The sequence below is a fragment of the Dromaius novaehollandiae genome, chromosome 2, assembly GCF_036370855.1.
Source record: "Dromaius novaehollandiae isolate bDroNov1 chromosome 2, bDroNov1.hap1, whole genome shotgun sequence".
NCBI lineage: Eukaryota > Metazoa > Chordata > Aves > Casuariiformes > Dromaiidae > Dromaius > Dromaius novaehollandiae.
The window spans coordinates 168,235,618-168,252,917 of record NC_088099.1 but is presented as its reverse complement, the minus strand read 5'-3'; the positions used below and the strand labels follow the sequence as shown (position 1 = coordinate 168,252,917).

The 17,300-nt window shown below is 53.6% G+C and overlaps 1 protein-coding gene across 1 annotated transcript in view; it reads left to right on the top strand.

Moving 5' to 3' along the window:
- Positions 1-17,300, top strand: part of ZC3H3 (zinc finger CCCH-type containing 3) — a 142,363-nt gene that overhangs the window by 110,577 nt on the left and 14,486 nt on the right. Inside the window, exons 10-11 of the mRNA XM_064507945.1 lie at positions 13,668-13,852; positions 15,839-16,047. Of these exons, the coding sequence (XP_064364015.1) occupies positions 13,668-13,852; positions 15,839-16,047 (394 nt within the window). The remainder of the gene's footprint in view (positions 1-13,667; positions 13,853-15,838; positions 16,048-17,300) is intronic.

Genomic DNA, 17,300 nt, shown 5'->3' with positions numbered 1-17,300 from the left:
CTTGCCGTTACCAGGGTTATTTAAACATATGCTTGCCTTTTTTAAGGGCTTCTTGTCCCAGTGATGAACTGGCGAAGAGCAGCAGGGTGCTGCCAGGGACGGACCTTCCCTGCAAATAAACTTGCAGCTGCCAAATTGCAGTAGCCGGCTCTGTGCAGAGATGGATTTCTGTCCACCTCTACAGGCAGGAGTTTGTAAAGACGAATGTCAGTGTGACATGAAGTCTTTCATGTGTGTTAAGCATGGATCTGTGACCTCCTGCTCTATCATGTTATCTACCTGGATCGGTCCTAGGCTTTCTCCAGGCCGTTACTCCGAACATGTAGCGTCATCTCTTGGGCCAAGAATTTCCTCCTTGGATTTTATTTTTGATGTGTCTCTATGACAGTGCTATCGCAGCACAGAGATCTGAAGGACAGACGTAAGTGAGGTTGGATGCTTCTGAGCCGCCTTAGCCACATGCCGACATGGGAGTGAAAATCCCTGAATTCCTTGGGAATTCTCTGCTTAGGAATTGCACCTACATCTTCGTTTGTCTTGGAGTGCCAGTGACATGGAGGCACTCAGAAAGGCCAACTTGGGCCTTTGAGGGGAGCCCAGTCTTCTGAGATTCCTTTGGGGTGGCTTTGCCGCAGCGTGGCCGCTTCCCTGAAGCGAAAACCTGTCTGAAAGAGTCTTTTAACAGGCAGAAACCTGGCTGGGAAACATCTTGATTCCTTTTTCAAATGCTGGGTCAGTGCTCTTGAAACAGGAACCTTTGGAGACGAGCGATGTTCTCCCAGGCCCAACTCCTTGTACCACAGGAAGCCCCGTGTGGTTGTAGGTCTGTGGTGCTCCTCCTGGGTGATGTAAGTTGGGATGTTCTGCTTGTTGTGCCGGGGTGCAAGGGAGATCAGTGAGGACAAGTAGGATGAGATGTAACTTGTGACAGTGCTGCTTTGGCTCCCGTACTAGCATGATTAGCCTCCCGCAGAGGATGGCTTCCAGTGCTAGAGAGGAGAAGGTTCCCAGGTACCTTCTGCACGTTCCTGACCTTCCTGTGTGGCTTGTCTTTCCTGGTTTCTGTTAATTTAATAGGCATTTGTTTGCCTCTTGGTGTGGACCACTCTCTTCGTTTTGCTAGCCAAGCAGGTGTGTTTCTTTTGGGTCCTGGGAGCACCAGTACAGATTGCCTTCACTTTGTTTCCCCAACTGCCATCTCAAACTTGTAAGAGACCAAAGATACCATCTTGTTAGAGGGGAATCGTAATTCAGAAAGGGTAGCCAGTAAATTTGCCAAAAGGATGAATAAACAGACAAAGGCAGACTCTGAGACTTGTGGAGGTTATGTGTTTCTGGTGTAGTCGAGAGCTGGTGGCCTGTTCTGTTCTGCCATGAGTTATGTGGTGGCTTTTTGGTCCAGCGTTCAACCACGTTCTGTGCAATGCTGTACCATCCCTGGGAACCCCATGCTGATTTAGCTAGAGGATGGGACCCACCCATGGTTGGGTTCAGGCACTGCCGTGCGCCGACGGCGAGTGAGCAGAAAAGACGCCAGCTTTTGCGGAAGCCTTGGCTCCGAGGTTGAGACCGTGGTGTGGGTACCACATTGAAAACGTGATAGCGACCCTGCAAACACAGCTTTAAACAGGCTCTTCTGCTGAAAAACGAGCCACTAATGAAACAATCATTTTGTTTATGTAAAGTCTGCCAGATCGCAGGGCACCGTCCCAAATATGCCCCGGCAGGCCTGTAGAATGATATTATTTTATTGCATTTAATAGAGACACGTGTCTGCCTAGGCATGGTTTGGCAGACTTGCTGCTCCTGAACGTTTTTTCTCCTCCTCCTCATGACTGAGGCTGCTTTTCACCAGGGGATTTGCCTGTATGAACTGCTGGATGCTCAGAGCTACGTGTTTCTCCAAACTGGAGCCCGGAGAGGCTCGTTTCCTCTCTTCCTCCGTTCCAGTAGCTCTTGTTGACAAAGGTCAATAAAAAGCGAATAAATAGGTCAATAAAGCGAAGTGCTGGGATGCTGTTAGACCCGTCCTGATGCACAGGTGGGAGATGCAGAGCCAAGGGGACAAGGACGCTTGGTGGCAGGAACAGTCCCAAAATGCAGCCGGTGGGAGGGAAGGAGAAGCCAAGACGTGCTGGGGTGGATGGGAAGGGCTGAAGCCATCGGCGCTCGGGTAGCGCCTGGCACGGCGGCGTTGCCAAACGGAGCTCGCTGGGCTCGTGTCCATAAGGAGAGCGGGATGTCAGCAGGAGGGGATGAACATGCTCATAAATTAGCCTTTGCCTAATTACTTTTTGCAGCAGCGCCCGGACAGGCCAGCGGGCAGGATAAACATCACCTCCTAAGGCAAATAGAGCCATCCCGCCATCTCCCTCCAGCGCAGCCCTGGCCACGCCGGCTGTGTCCCTACAATTATTTCAAAATATTCCAATTTAAATGAAAATATAAAAGAGATATTTAGAATATTTATTCTATTAGTAAAAGTGCTTACCGTGTCACTTTTAGAGTGTCAGAAAAGCATTCTCCTACAGATGATGGATAGCAGCCTGTAATTATATATGGGGAGAAATTGCTGAGCGGGCCATATTTAACTGGGGAGGAGACATACCAGCTTGGGCCATTAAGGGTTAATTTTATTCTCTAAATAATATAAAAAGTGCTGAGTCCGTTCCTTTGCTCAAAGTAGAAAGTCCTCAAATGGACCCCGGAGAGTTTATAATATTCTCCTGAATCAAGTAAAAATGTTAACCTTGCTTCATAAAACGATGGCTTGTTAAAGATGCGCAGTCCCTTTTCTTTTGAATAATTTAGGACGGGAGTAAATCTTGCCTTGTTCTGTGTTTCTGTGTCCGAGAAGCGGCGGAGCCCATCTGCCTGCAGGATGAGCCGTGGCAGGTGAGGAAGGCGAAGGGGCTCGGTGGTGCCAGGACCTTCTCGAAGCATAAACTCAAACGAGGATGCCCCGTAATTAGAAATTCAGGTCCTTTGGCGCTGGGGTTTGGCATGGCTTCGTGCCCGGCTCTCCCTCCCGCCGCCTTTTCCTCTTTGCTTTCTGCTTTTCATCGGACCTTCGTAAAAAATGCCCATTATTATCCATAATTTATTGCATGTCGTTGCCTTAAGTACTTTCTGGACTTGCTTCCAGGACACGCGGGTGGAGAGGATCAGCCTTTGCTCATCTCATGGGCCGTAACTCTGACCTACTCGCCATGTACTCATCCTGCACGCACTCCCAGTGAAAACGATGCCAGCCCTTGTGCAGGGCCGGCCTGCTCTGGCTGCAGCAGCAGCGGAGAATAAGCGAGAAAGCTTTAATTTTGCATCCCTAAATTCTCTTTAGAGGACCATAGGTGGAAAAGGGTGTAGGTCCTCCACCCTTTTGGAGAGGAGACAGCTCCTGTATGAGTCTGTGCCCTCATCCTTCGTTACGGGGGTGTTATGTGCAATATCAATCGTTTCTAGGAGGGAGCTGTTAGCAAGGTGAGAACCTGGATTTCCAGCATCCTCACCCGTTCCTCTGTCCGGGGCTGGGAAATGCTGCCCCAGACCTTGGGCATCAGCGGTTTTTGGGCCATCATCGTCCCAGGGCGGGATCGTCACCTCCCCGAGGGAAGTTTCTCCAATCTGTGTGTGTTTGTGTAGCTGTACAACTTTCTAGGGAGAGCAGAGGAACCTGCAGTCACAGGTTGGGGAAGCCGTTGGTGAAATACAGCTCCCAAAGCGCTCTCCTCTGCAGCTCTTCCCTCTGATCGCCGAGTCGGCTCTAAACGCGGTGCCATATGCGTCTTAACTAAAAGCTCTGTGCTCTCTGTCTCCGGGGACGAGTCGCTCCTGGGTCTGGCCCAGCTGCGTAGTGTTTTGGGGCTCGCTCTGGAGGCCTCCAGGGCTTTCTAGCCACAGCCTCATGTCTCCTTTTGTCCGGAGTGCTTTTCACTGGAAAAGGCGACGGATCCGGCTGAGCGGATCCCTCAGTGAATTTGTGCCGATTTCAGCAAATTGCTCCAGCTTGAAAAAAAGAAAAGAAAACCCAATGTGTGCGAGTATTACGTGAAATACAAGGCTGAGGCTGTGTGGTTGATGTTTCCATCTTGGCCGCTCTTCTCCTGGGCAGCCGGCTGACACGGGGCCGCCTGGCAGTAGATGCCACCAGGAAGAAAGCTGTGCCCGAATCCCAGCTATGGACAACGCGCCTCCCTCCCGGGACCAGGTGGGCACGAGTGACCTTTGGTGGCTTTGCCCCAAGTGATGCCAACGGTGGGAATCTCCCTGCAGCTCTGGGGCCTTCTCCGGCCCCAGGAAACGACGGCACTGGGGAGAAGCCGGCCGGGCTGGTCTCGTTGTCCACCTCCACCCCGTGCACCGGAGCGTTTTAACAGGTTGTCCTAAGGTGAAAGCTGCTGCTTATGGTTCCCATCACCCTTCCCATGTGGGTCCCCTGGCCTGGACAGCAGTCTGCAGCATAGGTTTCCTGGCCGCAGGCTCAGCAGATGGAGACGGCTTCCCTCAATTAATCTTCCACGGAGAGTTTTGCTGCGGTTGCCGAAGGGATCCGGCGCCGAGGAGCGGGCACCTCGCAACGCCGTTTACAGCTGCGAAATGTGGGTGACGGGTGGAAGAAGAGTGGCCGGGGCTGGTCACGGTGCCGTTGCTTGCAGGCAGCGTTCGACCCTCGCAGCCCATCGGAGCAACGGCGAGGAAGTCTGCCCGGCCGCCTCCGACTGCGGCATCTGGAAAATTGGTCGGTATTAAACAAGCCTTTCCCCCACGGTGTCTATTAGCAAGCGCGGGGCCGTAAATACCTATCTTCATATTGGTGCCATCAGCTGCTTTGAAGCCTGTGGGTAAATTGTTCCCCCTGGGGAACCGTTAAGCAGTGAGACACGCTGAGATTAAACAATGAGGCTACTGTGCAGCCGCACGGGGAAATGGGCTGGAATAAATCACCGGGAAGCGGGTTCGGCGCACGGTAAGTCAAGGCACAGACAGAGCCAGCAGGAGCTTTATACTTTTGGGTGCTTTCAGGTCGTGTTCCTAAATGAGTCTGAATTCAGGATTTCCAGTACGGTCCTGGCTGGCCGCGTTCTGGATCTGCCTCTTTGCAAAAACCTGCGTTAAGGTCGAAACCAGAGGTAATTAAAGCTTTTGCTATTGCGCTAGGAATGTGTAAGGAATCACTCAAATGACTCAAAATACCTGGAACTCTGACCCGGTTTGTAATTTATTCACCTAAAATATCAGTAACTCTCATGTTCACTTGGCCAGTTCTGGTAAACAAGAGCTACTCAGGGAAGTGCCACTTCCTTGGGAAAAATCATTGCTTTTTGCCCCCGTGTGCAGTATGTTTTTTTCTCACAGTGCCAGCTGCTTGATTTCCTGCAGAAAATTGAAACGCGGGGACTTTCTCTTAGCTCGCGTCTTGTTCTCTTTTGTATTTCTCTAAGTCTGACGATGTCTGAGGTTGTTTTGGATTTTCTCGTTTTCTGGTGGAAGTTTTAACAGGTTCCCACAGTAAAGTTTTTCATGTCAGGTGTCTAATATATTAAACTTAACACATTCCTAATCTTTAGGAAAAGCCACATTAACCCTTTTAGTGGCAGCTACTGGTTGTGTGTCTTCGTGTGGTTTTCTCTTATTATCTCGTGCTTGTTTTGACATGAAGAGCAGCAGCCTGGCATCCTTGGTCTCCCTTAGCACACTCATGTGAAGACTGGAGCTGCTCATATTACATATTCTCAGCTTTTTCTTCTTGTCTTTTAGGCAAAACAGCATTTTTCTTTTTTTTGCTGCAATAGCCATCAGATGTTGGTCTTTCTTGATCTTTCTTCCCCCTTGTTTGGTGCCAAGCCGGGTCCCAGCCTGCTGCCGCGCTCTCTGCTGCCGTGCAGCTCGTCCTTTCATCAAGATGTGAAGCGTGTGCAGTTGTTGAGGAACCCTTGTCCTCCCCCCAACGTAGCTGCTGGCTGATTTCTAGCTCTGGAATTGCACTCCACCTCCTGGGTTTCATCTTGGGTTATGTCCCAAATGGTTGTGGTTGTCACTGGCCACCATGGTGCATCCGTTACCTACCAGTGCAGAGGTGACAGGTGCCAGCTCGCCAATCCCAGCAGTATTGAGGGACTTGTTGTCACCAAAACGCTGCAAGGTGCTTCGTGACGGCAGCTCCCTGCATCCAGCTGTGCCCTGAGTTGTGTCTCTGCAGTCGAAGTTGCCATGAGTAGGACAACTGGCTGATGACAACCTGGTACCATGCGGCCCTTACCAAGAGTTTGTGAAGATGAGCAGCCCCTTCGTTGAGCTGCCATGGGAGGTCTGAGGCTTGCGTTCCCCCATCGTTGGGAATTAGCTGATGGATAGCACTGCCTTTGATAGCTCTTTTATAGTCCAGTGCAGCTGTATGAAAATCAGCTACAAAGGCAACTTCGTTTTGTTTATCTTTAATTTTGGCTTGGGTTAACAGATGTTTTCTGGGTGCTGCAGTCGCCTGCTTAATTTGTTTTTCCTATAATGTGTAGCAGAAATCTTCAGTCAACAAACTGATCAGTAAGTAAATTCTTTATTAAAAAAAAAAAGAAGAAGTGGGTAGGCTTGTTAACGATCACAAAAGTGTCAGCTTTTCAGATCACAAATGGCAGTCGGCTGCCTTGGAGCTCATCTCTGGAAATATAGGGTGAAAACGTGGTTTGGGACTCAGCAAACACCCAAATCCACTAGTGCACTGGTACCTGGAGCCTAGCCATGTCAGCAGGAGCAAGGAACCGATTATACTTCGCTGTTGAAATGGATTTAAAAGCCTGGGCTCTCCATGTGTCTGGAAGAGCTGGGGAGTCGCGACCACAATGTTTTGCAGTTTGAACCATACCATCTCTCCCGTAGACGCTGCACAGCGCTTTGGAGAAGGGTTTAGTGCTGGGAGCAGAGATGCACTAGGCGACCTGTCCTGGGAAGGAGGCAGAGGAGTTTTCCCTGGCTCTGCACCGGGATACGGCGGTTTGCAGGAGAGGGTTGACTTGCGCAGCTGCAGCCCGCTGAACTTTGGCAAGGTGTCAGTCGCTTCATTCTGCACCCCAGAGTGATTCTCAGCTGAAATTAAAACAGCAGCGAAAGTTTTGTTCCTGACAGTGAGCAATAAATCCCCGTGTTGGGGATGGGCGCTTTCCACTTAAAATGCTTTGTAAACTGCAAAAGAGGTTTAAAACTAATCAGGTTTCTTCTTTGCCCAATCCTCTCCACTTATCTCCACAGAAATCTTTGTGGGTTTCCAGTTGCATCTTATTTACCGTACGCTGTAATGGCATAATGAGGGTTCTTATTGCTACTTTAATTTAACGGTAGTATCTTCAACAACATTCAGATGCTTACATTAAAGATATTGCTTATCAGGGCAAACTTGAACTACTTAATAGCTTGGGCTAGTTGATAATAGTGCTTAGATAAATACTAGTCTGTGATTTTCTCTCTTACACTTTAATATCTTTGGAGGGGAAGGTGCATCACAAAAGATGAAAATTAAGAAGTTCAGAGTAAAAGTAGTCTCTGAATCATGGCTAATAACTGGGAATATACTGATGAGGCAGAGAGTCCTTGATTGCAGCTCTAACTTCTGTAGAGACAGCCACAAATAAGACCAGATTACATCTTTGCTTCCCACTCTGGAATTTACCTCCTTTCTCATTTGTTCTCCGTTGGCTGATGAGCTCTCTCTGCGCTCTGGAGGACACAGGCTACACACTGTCGTCCCAGTCTCCAGCATCCTGCAAGCACAGGGCAGCACTTCCCCAGGCCACCTGGAATAGCGTATTTGACTGACCGCCTCGTCTTCTCTGATGAAGACGAGCCTGTAGGCAATACACCATGGATGTCCAGCTTGCTTGCCTGGCTCCATCCCAGGTGGTCATGGTTTGTGGTTGGTGATTACCATCAGTGGGTTCCTCTTGGGAAACTGGCTCTGTCATGTGTTTGCGGTGAGATGGATGAGACTGTGAGATTGCTCTGATGGAAATGGTCTTCCTGAGTAGATGCTTCAAAGTAGTGCAGGAGATGGTTAAATGCTGTAGACATTCCTGATGCCAGTCCTTGGTGTTTGCTCTTCAGCTGGTGATTCACCTCCCTCCTTAAGTCCTTAGCTCTGCTCTCACAGGGTCTCGAATGGCCGGGGTGCTTTGGGGCTTGCTGCTGATGGCTGGCTCTTCTCTGCCCAGTTTGTTTCTCTTATTTCGTGTTTTGGTGCCTAGTGTCAGGGAGTCTTGTCAAAGCTGCGTGGCTGCCCTCCAGCTTGGTACAGGGCACGAATGGAAACCAGGCCTGAAAAGGGCCAAACTCTGGTCGCTGCGACTGCAAGCAGAGCTCCTGCAAGTCTGCAGAGAACTGGGAGAGAGCAGTGGAAGAGTCAGGAGGCAATTTCCAAACCAGAAGATGTAATTAAACAAAACAATCATTGGGAATGTTCAAATGTGGTGCTTTGGCTCCTGCTTTTGATGAGGTCTGGAGGTGTCATGTTCGCCCGCATTATGGAAGCAAAATGTGTAATGCTCTCTGATGTCATTTTGCTGTGTGGAAAATTCCAGTTATAGAGGAATTTATTAAGGGCCGTAGTACAAAGTCTGCTGCTCCAGGCTGCAGTAGTTCTAACTGGGCAGTTTATCAAGTGCTATCACCACCCTGCCAGTGGTGTTACTGAACCCCTGTGTCACCGAGAGGCTAGTTTTCAGTTTTATGCAGATTTCGAGCTTTTCCTTTCCTCTTTCCAAAAAAAGACATTGTCTTTGAAACGGAGAGCTCAAGTGTCCACTGCTTTCTAACAGATACTGTGTTGTTTTGCCTCAGTGATCGCCACTCTTCCTGCCAGCCCATTTAGTGTTTCCGTATCTATTGCCTGACGTTAATGAGAACCATAATGCTGCCGTTGGCCACTGCAAGAAGAGAATTTCACAGCTGTTGAAGTTCCCTGTACAAGTTACTCTTTTCCTCTTTTATGGGTGCTCTCCTTCATTGCATTTCATGTTTGGGCCTTGGTGGAATGAAGGATCTGGCCGGTAATAGGACCTGTCTTCCGAGAATGTCTTGGCGACAGGCAAGGCTGCAGGAGTTGCAGAGCAGAAGAGCAGGAGAAGCCATGGGCGATCGATGGCAGCAACCCGATGCCTCGTGCTGAGCGGTACGGGGTGTTCTGTGGACGGGAGATGCTGTAGGACGCTGTGCCCTGCAGATGCTCCATTAGCACAAATACTGCATGCGAGAGTCAGCGAAATGGCAGTTCTGAACCAGGGAGGAGCAAGATGAGAGGAAATGGTCAAAAGCGATGTTGCGGGAGCCATCAGGAGGTTGCAAAGAAGGCAGGCAACAGAAAGCCCCATCCCTTAGAGCATTTATGTTTGGGCTGGACCAAAGCAGGCAGGTCTACCCTGCAGATAAAAAGGCTTGGTCCCTTCACAGGGGGTGTCCTTCAGTCCCTCCCAGCTGTACTGGTGCTTCTTAATTCAGGTATTTTAACAACGCTGTCCAATTCTTATTCCAACTCCGAGGTATTGATTGATTGTGCTGTTTTATCTTCTGCAAACACCAATGGAGAGCTCAGCAGCTTGGCATTGGGTTGTGTTTGCTTTTGTGAAGCTCTCCATGTCCTGCCTGTCCTGATGTTAGTGATGTGGATCTATAGTGACGTTTGTATTGTGGCAGCGCTGAGATGCTTCAGCCAAGCTCTGAGACCGGCTGCATCACTGGGTGCTCCCAAACCCCCCAAATCCTAGACAGCGTTGGGATGAGGCCATCAAGAAGGATGGGGAGAAAGGATGTAGCTTGGGCTGCTTTGCCTGGCTCTACTCTCCATGTCCTTTATGGTGACACAAGTTTTTCCTCCTGAAATCACCGTGGACAGGTGGTTCCCTGTCTCTTCTGCTCCTTGGAGTCAGCCACTGTCGACCTCCTTCTGCAGGAATTTGTTGCTTCTCTGCAAGTGCTCTGCTAGGGCGCGTGGACTCTGCTTTGGAGCAGAAACCTGTTTTGGAGATAAATTCTTAGCAGGGAATCTGGAAATGTCATGTGGAATCTGCAGGTTTTGGTATTAGCATCTGGCGTAGTTGTTCGGGAGCTGATGTTTTCAGCCCAAGCAAGGGGCTTCTTCACTTTTCACCACCTGGTTTGCTGCTGGGAGTAATGTGGATGGGCGATGTTGGGTTTGGATTTCCGTCACGGGCCGATGTTCACGAGCCTGACAACAAGCACCTTCTGGTTGTCACTTATTTTTATTGCAGCAACGCCCTTAGCTCAGGCATGGAGTTAAGGGTGCTGTTGTGTCTGTGCCAAGAGAAAAAAGGCAAGCCGAAGGGGCAGATGCTGCCGGTAGGGATCTCGCAGAAGATGCTGTCCCTTGCTTCCAGCTAGAGCGGTCCTCTGTCCTCTGAGCATCTCTGTCTTCCAGGTTTTAATGATGAGGAGCTGGAGCTTTTAAGGCTGCTTCCATCTGCACCCAATTTAAAAAAAAAAAAAGCTATCAAAAAAAGCTATTTACTAGCTGTCAGTTGCGAGGAGGAGACCCCGGTGGGAGCCCGCGCGGCAGAGTCGAGCTTGGCCGGCTTCTCGTTCCCCGTTACTTCTCTTGAAGGCTAAACCAGGACGTGCCGATGGGTGGAAATGTCCCAATTTCAGGCCACGCTCAGTCGCGGCAGGTCGTTTTGGTGCCAGTCCCGTCCCCTGGCTGGAGGAACGTCCTTTCCTCCCCGCCGTCCCCAGGGAGGGCCACGGCATCTCCTGGCAGCTTGGTGCCCGGCACGCCAAGCCGCGGGCTTTCCGACGCCTCGTGTAAGGTCAGTCGGCGGCTCCGGCCGTCCCAGTAACCCGGCTCCTCATGCCAAGGGCGTTCATGGAAGATGGTTGTGAAATCGGTCCCCAAGCCGAGCCCGGAGGAGCCGAGCTGGCACCTTGCAGCGACCCGGCCAGCTGTTGCCCGCCCCGTGCCAAGGGAGGCCGGACGGCGCAAATCCCCGCGTCCCCGACCCACCCCTGCCCCGGTTGGCGCCGACGCGGGCTCCCCGGCGCGGGGCAGTTAGCAGCACCTTAAATTGCACCCGGCGAGGTGCCCAGGGGCTCAGGGCGAGCTGAGCTTGCTGCTTCCCCCATCCAGGGAAAACGCTGCCTCCGACGGGAGGATCCCGCTCCCGAGGTGGCCTCGTCCTTGCTGGCAGCGCCCGTATTGGAGCAGGGTCTCCTCTCCCCGCCGGTGGCTTGTTTGGAGGGGGGACACTCCGTTTTTTCCGGCCTCTCCCCCGTCCCACTGCTGGCCAGATGCTTTTTCTCTTTTTATGGTGCAACCTGCCAGCCGGCGGGGGGTAAAATTAGCCGTGCCGACAGGTGGAAGGGATCGGATGGCCCCGGGAAGGAGGTGGCTGCCCTGCGCCCCGCGAGCCAGCCCGCTCCTTCACCTCGCCTGACATGCGCCGGGCACCCGGCGGGTTTACAGTAACCGAATCCCCGCGTCTGAGCTGGCATCCATCCGGGGGGACGCGAGCGGCGCGGAGCTGCCCCCTCCGCCCCGTAAATAAATACCAGCGGCTTTTCCACCCTCCGCGCCGCCACGGCTGGCGGCAGGCCCCGGAGCGGGAGCCGATCCCGGCCCCGGCAGCCGCTGGACGGGACGGCTGAACGCTGTGGGAGGGTGGCCAAGCGTGCTGTCAGTGCCTGGCCCGGCTGCCCAAAAACCATCCTCGGAAAAGTCATTAGAAACCTGAAGCCAAGGCCTGGGAATTAGTTCCGCACATTTTTTTTTTTCTTTTCCCCCCCTTTTTCGCCCTGGAAGTCGCTGCGCAGGAGGGGATCTCCTGTGGCTCGGCTTCAAAGAGCAGCAGCAGCGTCGGCCGCGGTTGCAGACGATGGGGGAGACCGGCGCGGCGCTGGAGGAAGCAGAAGAAAAGAAGCAAAAGGCGCAAGCTTTTCCCAAGCCTCTGCGCGATTTCGACTTCGGTTTCCTAGTTCAGACCGTTTGCAAGGCGACGGCTGCTGAGATGGGGCGAGGAAGCTTTGTGCGCTGGAGGAGACGGGGGTTTTTTACGTATCCGCTCCAGGATGACATCCCAAAAATAAGAATTAACATTTGTAGCAGCTTGCGAGTGGTACGAGTGTTTGCCGCCAGCGCTGACACCAGTCCGAAAGCGGATTATGGCTGGGGATGCTTTTCCGGCGCCGGTCCGTGGATGCAGTAGAGCAAGCTTTGGATTTTGGAGCCACGCTGGATTTGGGCGCTGTTTAGAGGTGTTTGAGGTCCCTTTGGGGTTTTTCCCTGGGTTATAGATTTACTTGCTGCAGAACCTCTTTGAGATAGAGAGGGGAAACCATGGGAGCTGAGTTTTGTGGGTTTTTTGGTTTTTTGGTTTTTTTTCCCCCAGTGTCTGGCCTTGTAAAGCAGTCCTGTCGTTCCCGCCGGGTTTTCCTCCTGGTTCTCACGTTTTCCATTTCTGGCCGTCTCCCCTGCAGAGCGTCTCCGTTTGCACGCTGGACCCCCGGCCCTCCCGCTGCTTAACGACGGCCTCGGCCTGACGAGCTCGCGGGCCCCGGCGGGCGGCAGAGCCCCTCTGCCCTTTCGCAGGAAGCCCCGTCGTGCGATCCCAAAGGTCAGCGCCGCTCTGTGCCCCCCGAGCTGAGCCGGAGCGAAAGGGCAGGCGCTCGCCTCCGTCCCACCTTGCACTCGTGGCTGGGAAGTCGGATATTTATAGGCGCATTAAGGACAGTTGTGCAGTGCGTTTCTCTCCCGGGAATCCCTTGGAGCACGGCAGGACCTGCTTGGAGGGGGAGCGGGCTTGCAGCTCTCTTCGTGGAGGCGATGCAAGGGCCCACGCGATGCCATGGGGAAGCGTTTCCCCGTGCCGTGGATGCCGTGCCGTGGCGGTGGTGTTGCAGCAGCGGCTGGGTGCCCGAGGGTGGGCTTCCACGGCGCGTGAGTTTGCAATAAATAACGTTATCGATATGCGTGCTGATGACGGAATCCTTGGTTGCGTGCATGCCGTGAAGAGCCTGCCATCTCACCAGCATGGGATCCGCGACGGTCACCTGTCTTTGGGACGTCTCGGGCTGCTTTGATGCCTCTGTTGTCATCAGGGTGTGGACGTGTGCCCGGACGGACCAAGCACAGGCTGAGTTCGTTCATTGGCACCGTCCCCAAGCAGAGCAGGCTCGCCCCCAGCCCTTGGCCGCGGTGGCCTTTGGCAGAAGGTGGTGCCAGCAGCAGTCCCAAATTAGGTTCATTTTGCAGCGAAGAAATGTGCTTTTTCCCTGCTCCTCCCCAAGCCCCAAGAGCGTTTGATGCAGGGAGAGGTCAGAGGCCCAGTCTGGACAGTGTTGTCCTGTGTCCGTCCTGACACCAGCTTCTCCATTCCGGTTAACCTCCTTGGGACCTTCTGCCACTGCCACCTCTGGGCAGATCGTTACTGTTAAGATATTTGTCATTTTGGGTCTCTAAAGTTGAGCACTTGGAAAGGAGATGAGTGTTTAGCCTCCCTCAGAAGAGAGGGAGGGTGATGGTGTGATGGGGAGGAGGACGGGGCGAGAAGGAAGCACCAGCACGTCCTTCTGCCCTTAGCGACGTGTCGGTGCCACCCAAAGGCACCCGTCTCGGGGTGTTTCGGGAGGCGCGGACGGGTGCGCGGCCGCCTTTCACCTTGCTCCCGTCTCCCTTGCAGTGCAAGAAGAAGCACACGCTGGTTTGCCCGGACTTCGCCAAGAAGGGCGTCTGCCCCAAGGGCGCCCAGTGCAAGCTGCAGCACCCGCAGAAGAAGCGCCGCCCACGGCAGCCCGGCGCTGCCGGCGACGCCGACCGCGGCCACCCACCCTCCAAGTGGCGACGGCTCTGTGGAGAAACGAGCAGGTAGGAATGACTACGAGGAACATGGTGTGCCCTTCTCCTTAAAGAGCCTCCTTCCCAGCCCACTCCGGGTGTTTCCAGGGAGCTCGGGAACATCTATTTGTATCCAGCCGCATCAGGTATGCTCCTTTTCCTGGGTTTATTTAGGCCGGTTTAAGGTGTAGCTGCTTTGGGGCACTGCTTTGCCTTCCTGACCCATCTCCTAAGGGAAACGGGCTCCGACCGGCTCGGGGCTCGAGGGCGACGTCTCCAAACGGAGCTGCCGGGGAGCCAAGCTTTGCAGACAGCATCCTCTCGGAGGAGCCTTGCCCAGGTGCCGGGGCTCCATGCTGGTCCCCATGCCACCTCTCCGAGGCCCTGACGCCCCTGAGGAGGGCTCAGTAGGATGGTGCCAACGACGTTTCAAGCGAGGTGTTTTATTCCCTCCCTTTGCCCTCTCCCGTGCTGCTCTGGCCTCGCGTCTCGCCGCCCTATGAGCTGGTGAGGCCGTTGGGTATCTTTGCCCTTAGAAACGTGGCCCTGGGGACTCAAGTGCCTCCGGGCATCTCTGAGGCTTTGGTAGACCTTCCTCCTGGGAGGTGAAGGAGCAGAATGGCCTGGATGGAGAGGCCGTCGCAGAAAGCGGGAACAGCTCAGCCAGGCCTCTGCGGGAAGCTGGGAACCCTCCTCCCGCTCCGGTGCTTCCTCACCCTCCACTGCAGAGAGTGGGCAAGGCTGGAGCCAGTTCCCCGCTTGCATTTGTGGGGACCCAGAGCCCCTCGGCACAGGACGGTGGCAGCGAGGGGGAGCTCGTTGGCAGAGTTTCATCACTACCTGCCTTCTGGTGTGCATGGGAGTCTTCTAGGAGGCAAGATGAGGACAGATGTGGAAATACAGCTGGTGGTGTAAAGCCTTGGACATCAGGCTGGGCACTTGGTTAAGCATGTCAGCAACTGTCCCATGTCACTGATGCCAAGCCAGGATGGGGGAACTTGACGCTTTCCTGCTCAGGGTATGGGGCAGTAGTGGATGGAGCAGGAACCATCCCAGACACAAGGTTTGCCTTGGTTTGGCCCTGATCCAACTGCTGTTACTTGGTGGTAGTGTCTTCTCACGCAGAATCAGAGAATGGCTGAGGTTGGCAGGGACCTCTGGAGATCATCTAATCCAACCCCCCTGCTCAAGCAGGGTCACCTAGAGCATGTTGCCCAGGACCCTGTCCAGACAGCTTTTGACCATCTCCAAGGATGGAGACTCCACCACCTCTCTGGGCAACCTGTTCCAGTGCTGTCACCCTCACAGCAAGGAGGGTAGTTCCCATACTAAATGCTTCCCTCTGCAAGGCACTAGCTGGAGCATCTGTTGGCCAAGAATAAAGCTCTTGGGTGCTGAGGACGGAGCCCTGCTGGCCAACACAGATGTTGGCCTTCGTCATCCCTGTAGGGAGCAGGACCGACGCGTGCCTGGAGGTGTGTCCACGGCCACTAGAGCTGTCATGGGGGTTATTTTTGCTGGTGGGACAACCTGGGGAATGACCAAAAGGGAAAGGGAAATGCCGGAGCAAGCGTGTGTGTTTTATCCTTGGGGATGCGTTGCGGCGGGGAGCCAGATTTGCAGCCCCAAAGCGAAGCGATGAAGGCTCCCTCCGTCCTCGCCACCAAGCCCTGCCACTCAGGGCGTTTTCGGGGCCGAACAAATCCACCCCCAGCACGAGCAGGTGAGGGGCCAGGCCGGGGTGGTGCTAACTCCTCTGCAGCCCTTCGGCAGGTCTCACCTTATCCATCACTGTCACCGCCTGTCGCCTGGGCTTGGCGGGGCAAAGAGGCTGAATCCGATCTGGTTCCCTGGAAATCGGAGATAAGGGGCAGCCCAGGATGGAGAGCGGAGAGCTTCCTCGTGCAACTCTGGCCATTCGCCCTGGCCTCTTCTGATACCATGCTCAGCTTCTCAAGAGGGATAATGGGTTTTTTTATTATTATTATTATTTTTTTTTGCATGTGTCTCCTCCAGGAACGATGCCGCGCAGCTCCACGATGACGGGGTGACGCCGGGGCCCTCCGGCGCGGAGCGAGAGGCGACGTTTTGGAGCGACGCGGATCCCTCGCGGAGCAGCGGGCTCCAGAAGCTGCCGTCCTTCATCTCGCTGCAGTCGCCTGCCTCCCCTGGGAGCGGGGCGCGCGAAGCCGAGCCGGGTGAGGACGAACCCGCGGAGGAGCCAGGTAGGAAGCGGTCGCTCCGGTTTTGTTCCCGCACCCACCGGGCTGTCCCGCTTCACCGCCTGTCTCTGGATCACCCATTGCATGTGTTTCCCAGTGTGAAACAGCTCGGAAACTTGGGGATAAAACCATCTCTGGTGGGATGCAAGTTCGAGGGAAGAACCCATATTAGCCTCGGATAATCGGCTTTGCTGCTTCATTAACAGGCAGGGGAAGAGACTCTGGAAATCGGTGCAATTTTTGAAAGGTGCAACTTTAGGATGAGCCAGACTTTCTCGCGAAGTCTGGCAGAATTGAGCAAACAGCTTCCACCCTGCTGTTTTTTAATTTTTGGAAGAGTTTGAGCAAATTTGTCAGTTGAAGTGACTGTAAAAAGGGGGAGGAAAGTGTTGAAACAGCTGAAAAGAAATTATTTTTCTCGCCATTTCCCTGCAAAGCGTCTTCCGTGATCCCAACAAACGTGAGCTGTAGTTCTGTTTCCCCAGCGTCTTTCTTGGTTCTCCCTCCCCTAATTCAGCCCCTAACCGGTGAAATCCCGTGATCGCCGGCTCCGATGGAAGTGAAGGGGCTTTGGGGGGGCTCGGAGGACATTGGATGCATTTGCAGGCGCGGAGGGGACGGAGCAGTGGTGCAGGGGAAGCCGAGGGTGAATGTCCTCGTGGGGTGCCTTGAAGCCACTCCTTTAAAATGTGCGTGGTCCTTTCCAGTGCGGCGTAGGATGGTTCGGCTGGAGCCGAGCAGCCAAATCCCCGGGATTTTGCCAGTGTCATTGCTTTCCGTTTTCCTTTTTGTCTCTGGTCCTTCGTCAGAGGGGTTTGTAGCAGTCGCATCTCCCAAGCGCCGTCGCAGATAGCAGAAGGGGGACAGCATTTGGCTCGAAAGCTAAAATCAACGCGTTTTGTGGCCGTAAGTGGCCATTTCAGTTTGAACCGAGGGCAGAGGTGATCCAATGGGAAAACAGAACAGCTGCAATAGTGATTTATGATTTTTTCCCCCACCTTGGATGAACCAGGTGAGTCCTGCTGAACTGCCTGGGCAGTTTGGCAGTGCAGCAGTGACTCTGCAGCGAAGAGCCCTGTCTCCTGCCCCAGCGCCAGCCGAAGGTAACAGAGAGGAAGGATGAAATTAGTGCTCCTGAAGCTGCTGCTAGCTCGGATGGCACAAGACGCAGGTCGGCGTGAAGGAAAGAGCTGGAGAAACCAGCCGCGCTTCCCTCCCCGTCTTCGTTCTTGTGCCTCCTGCAGCCTAGCACGCGA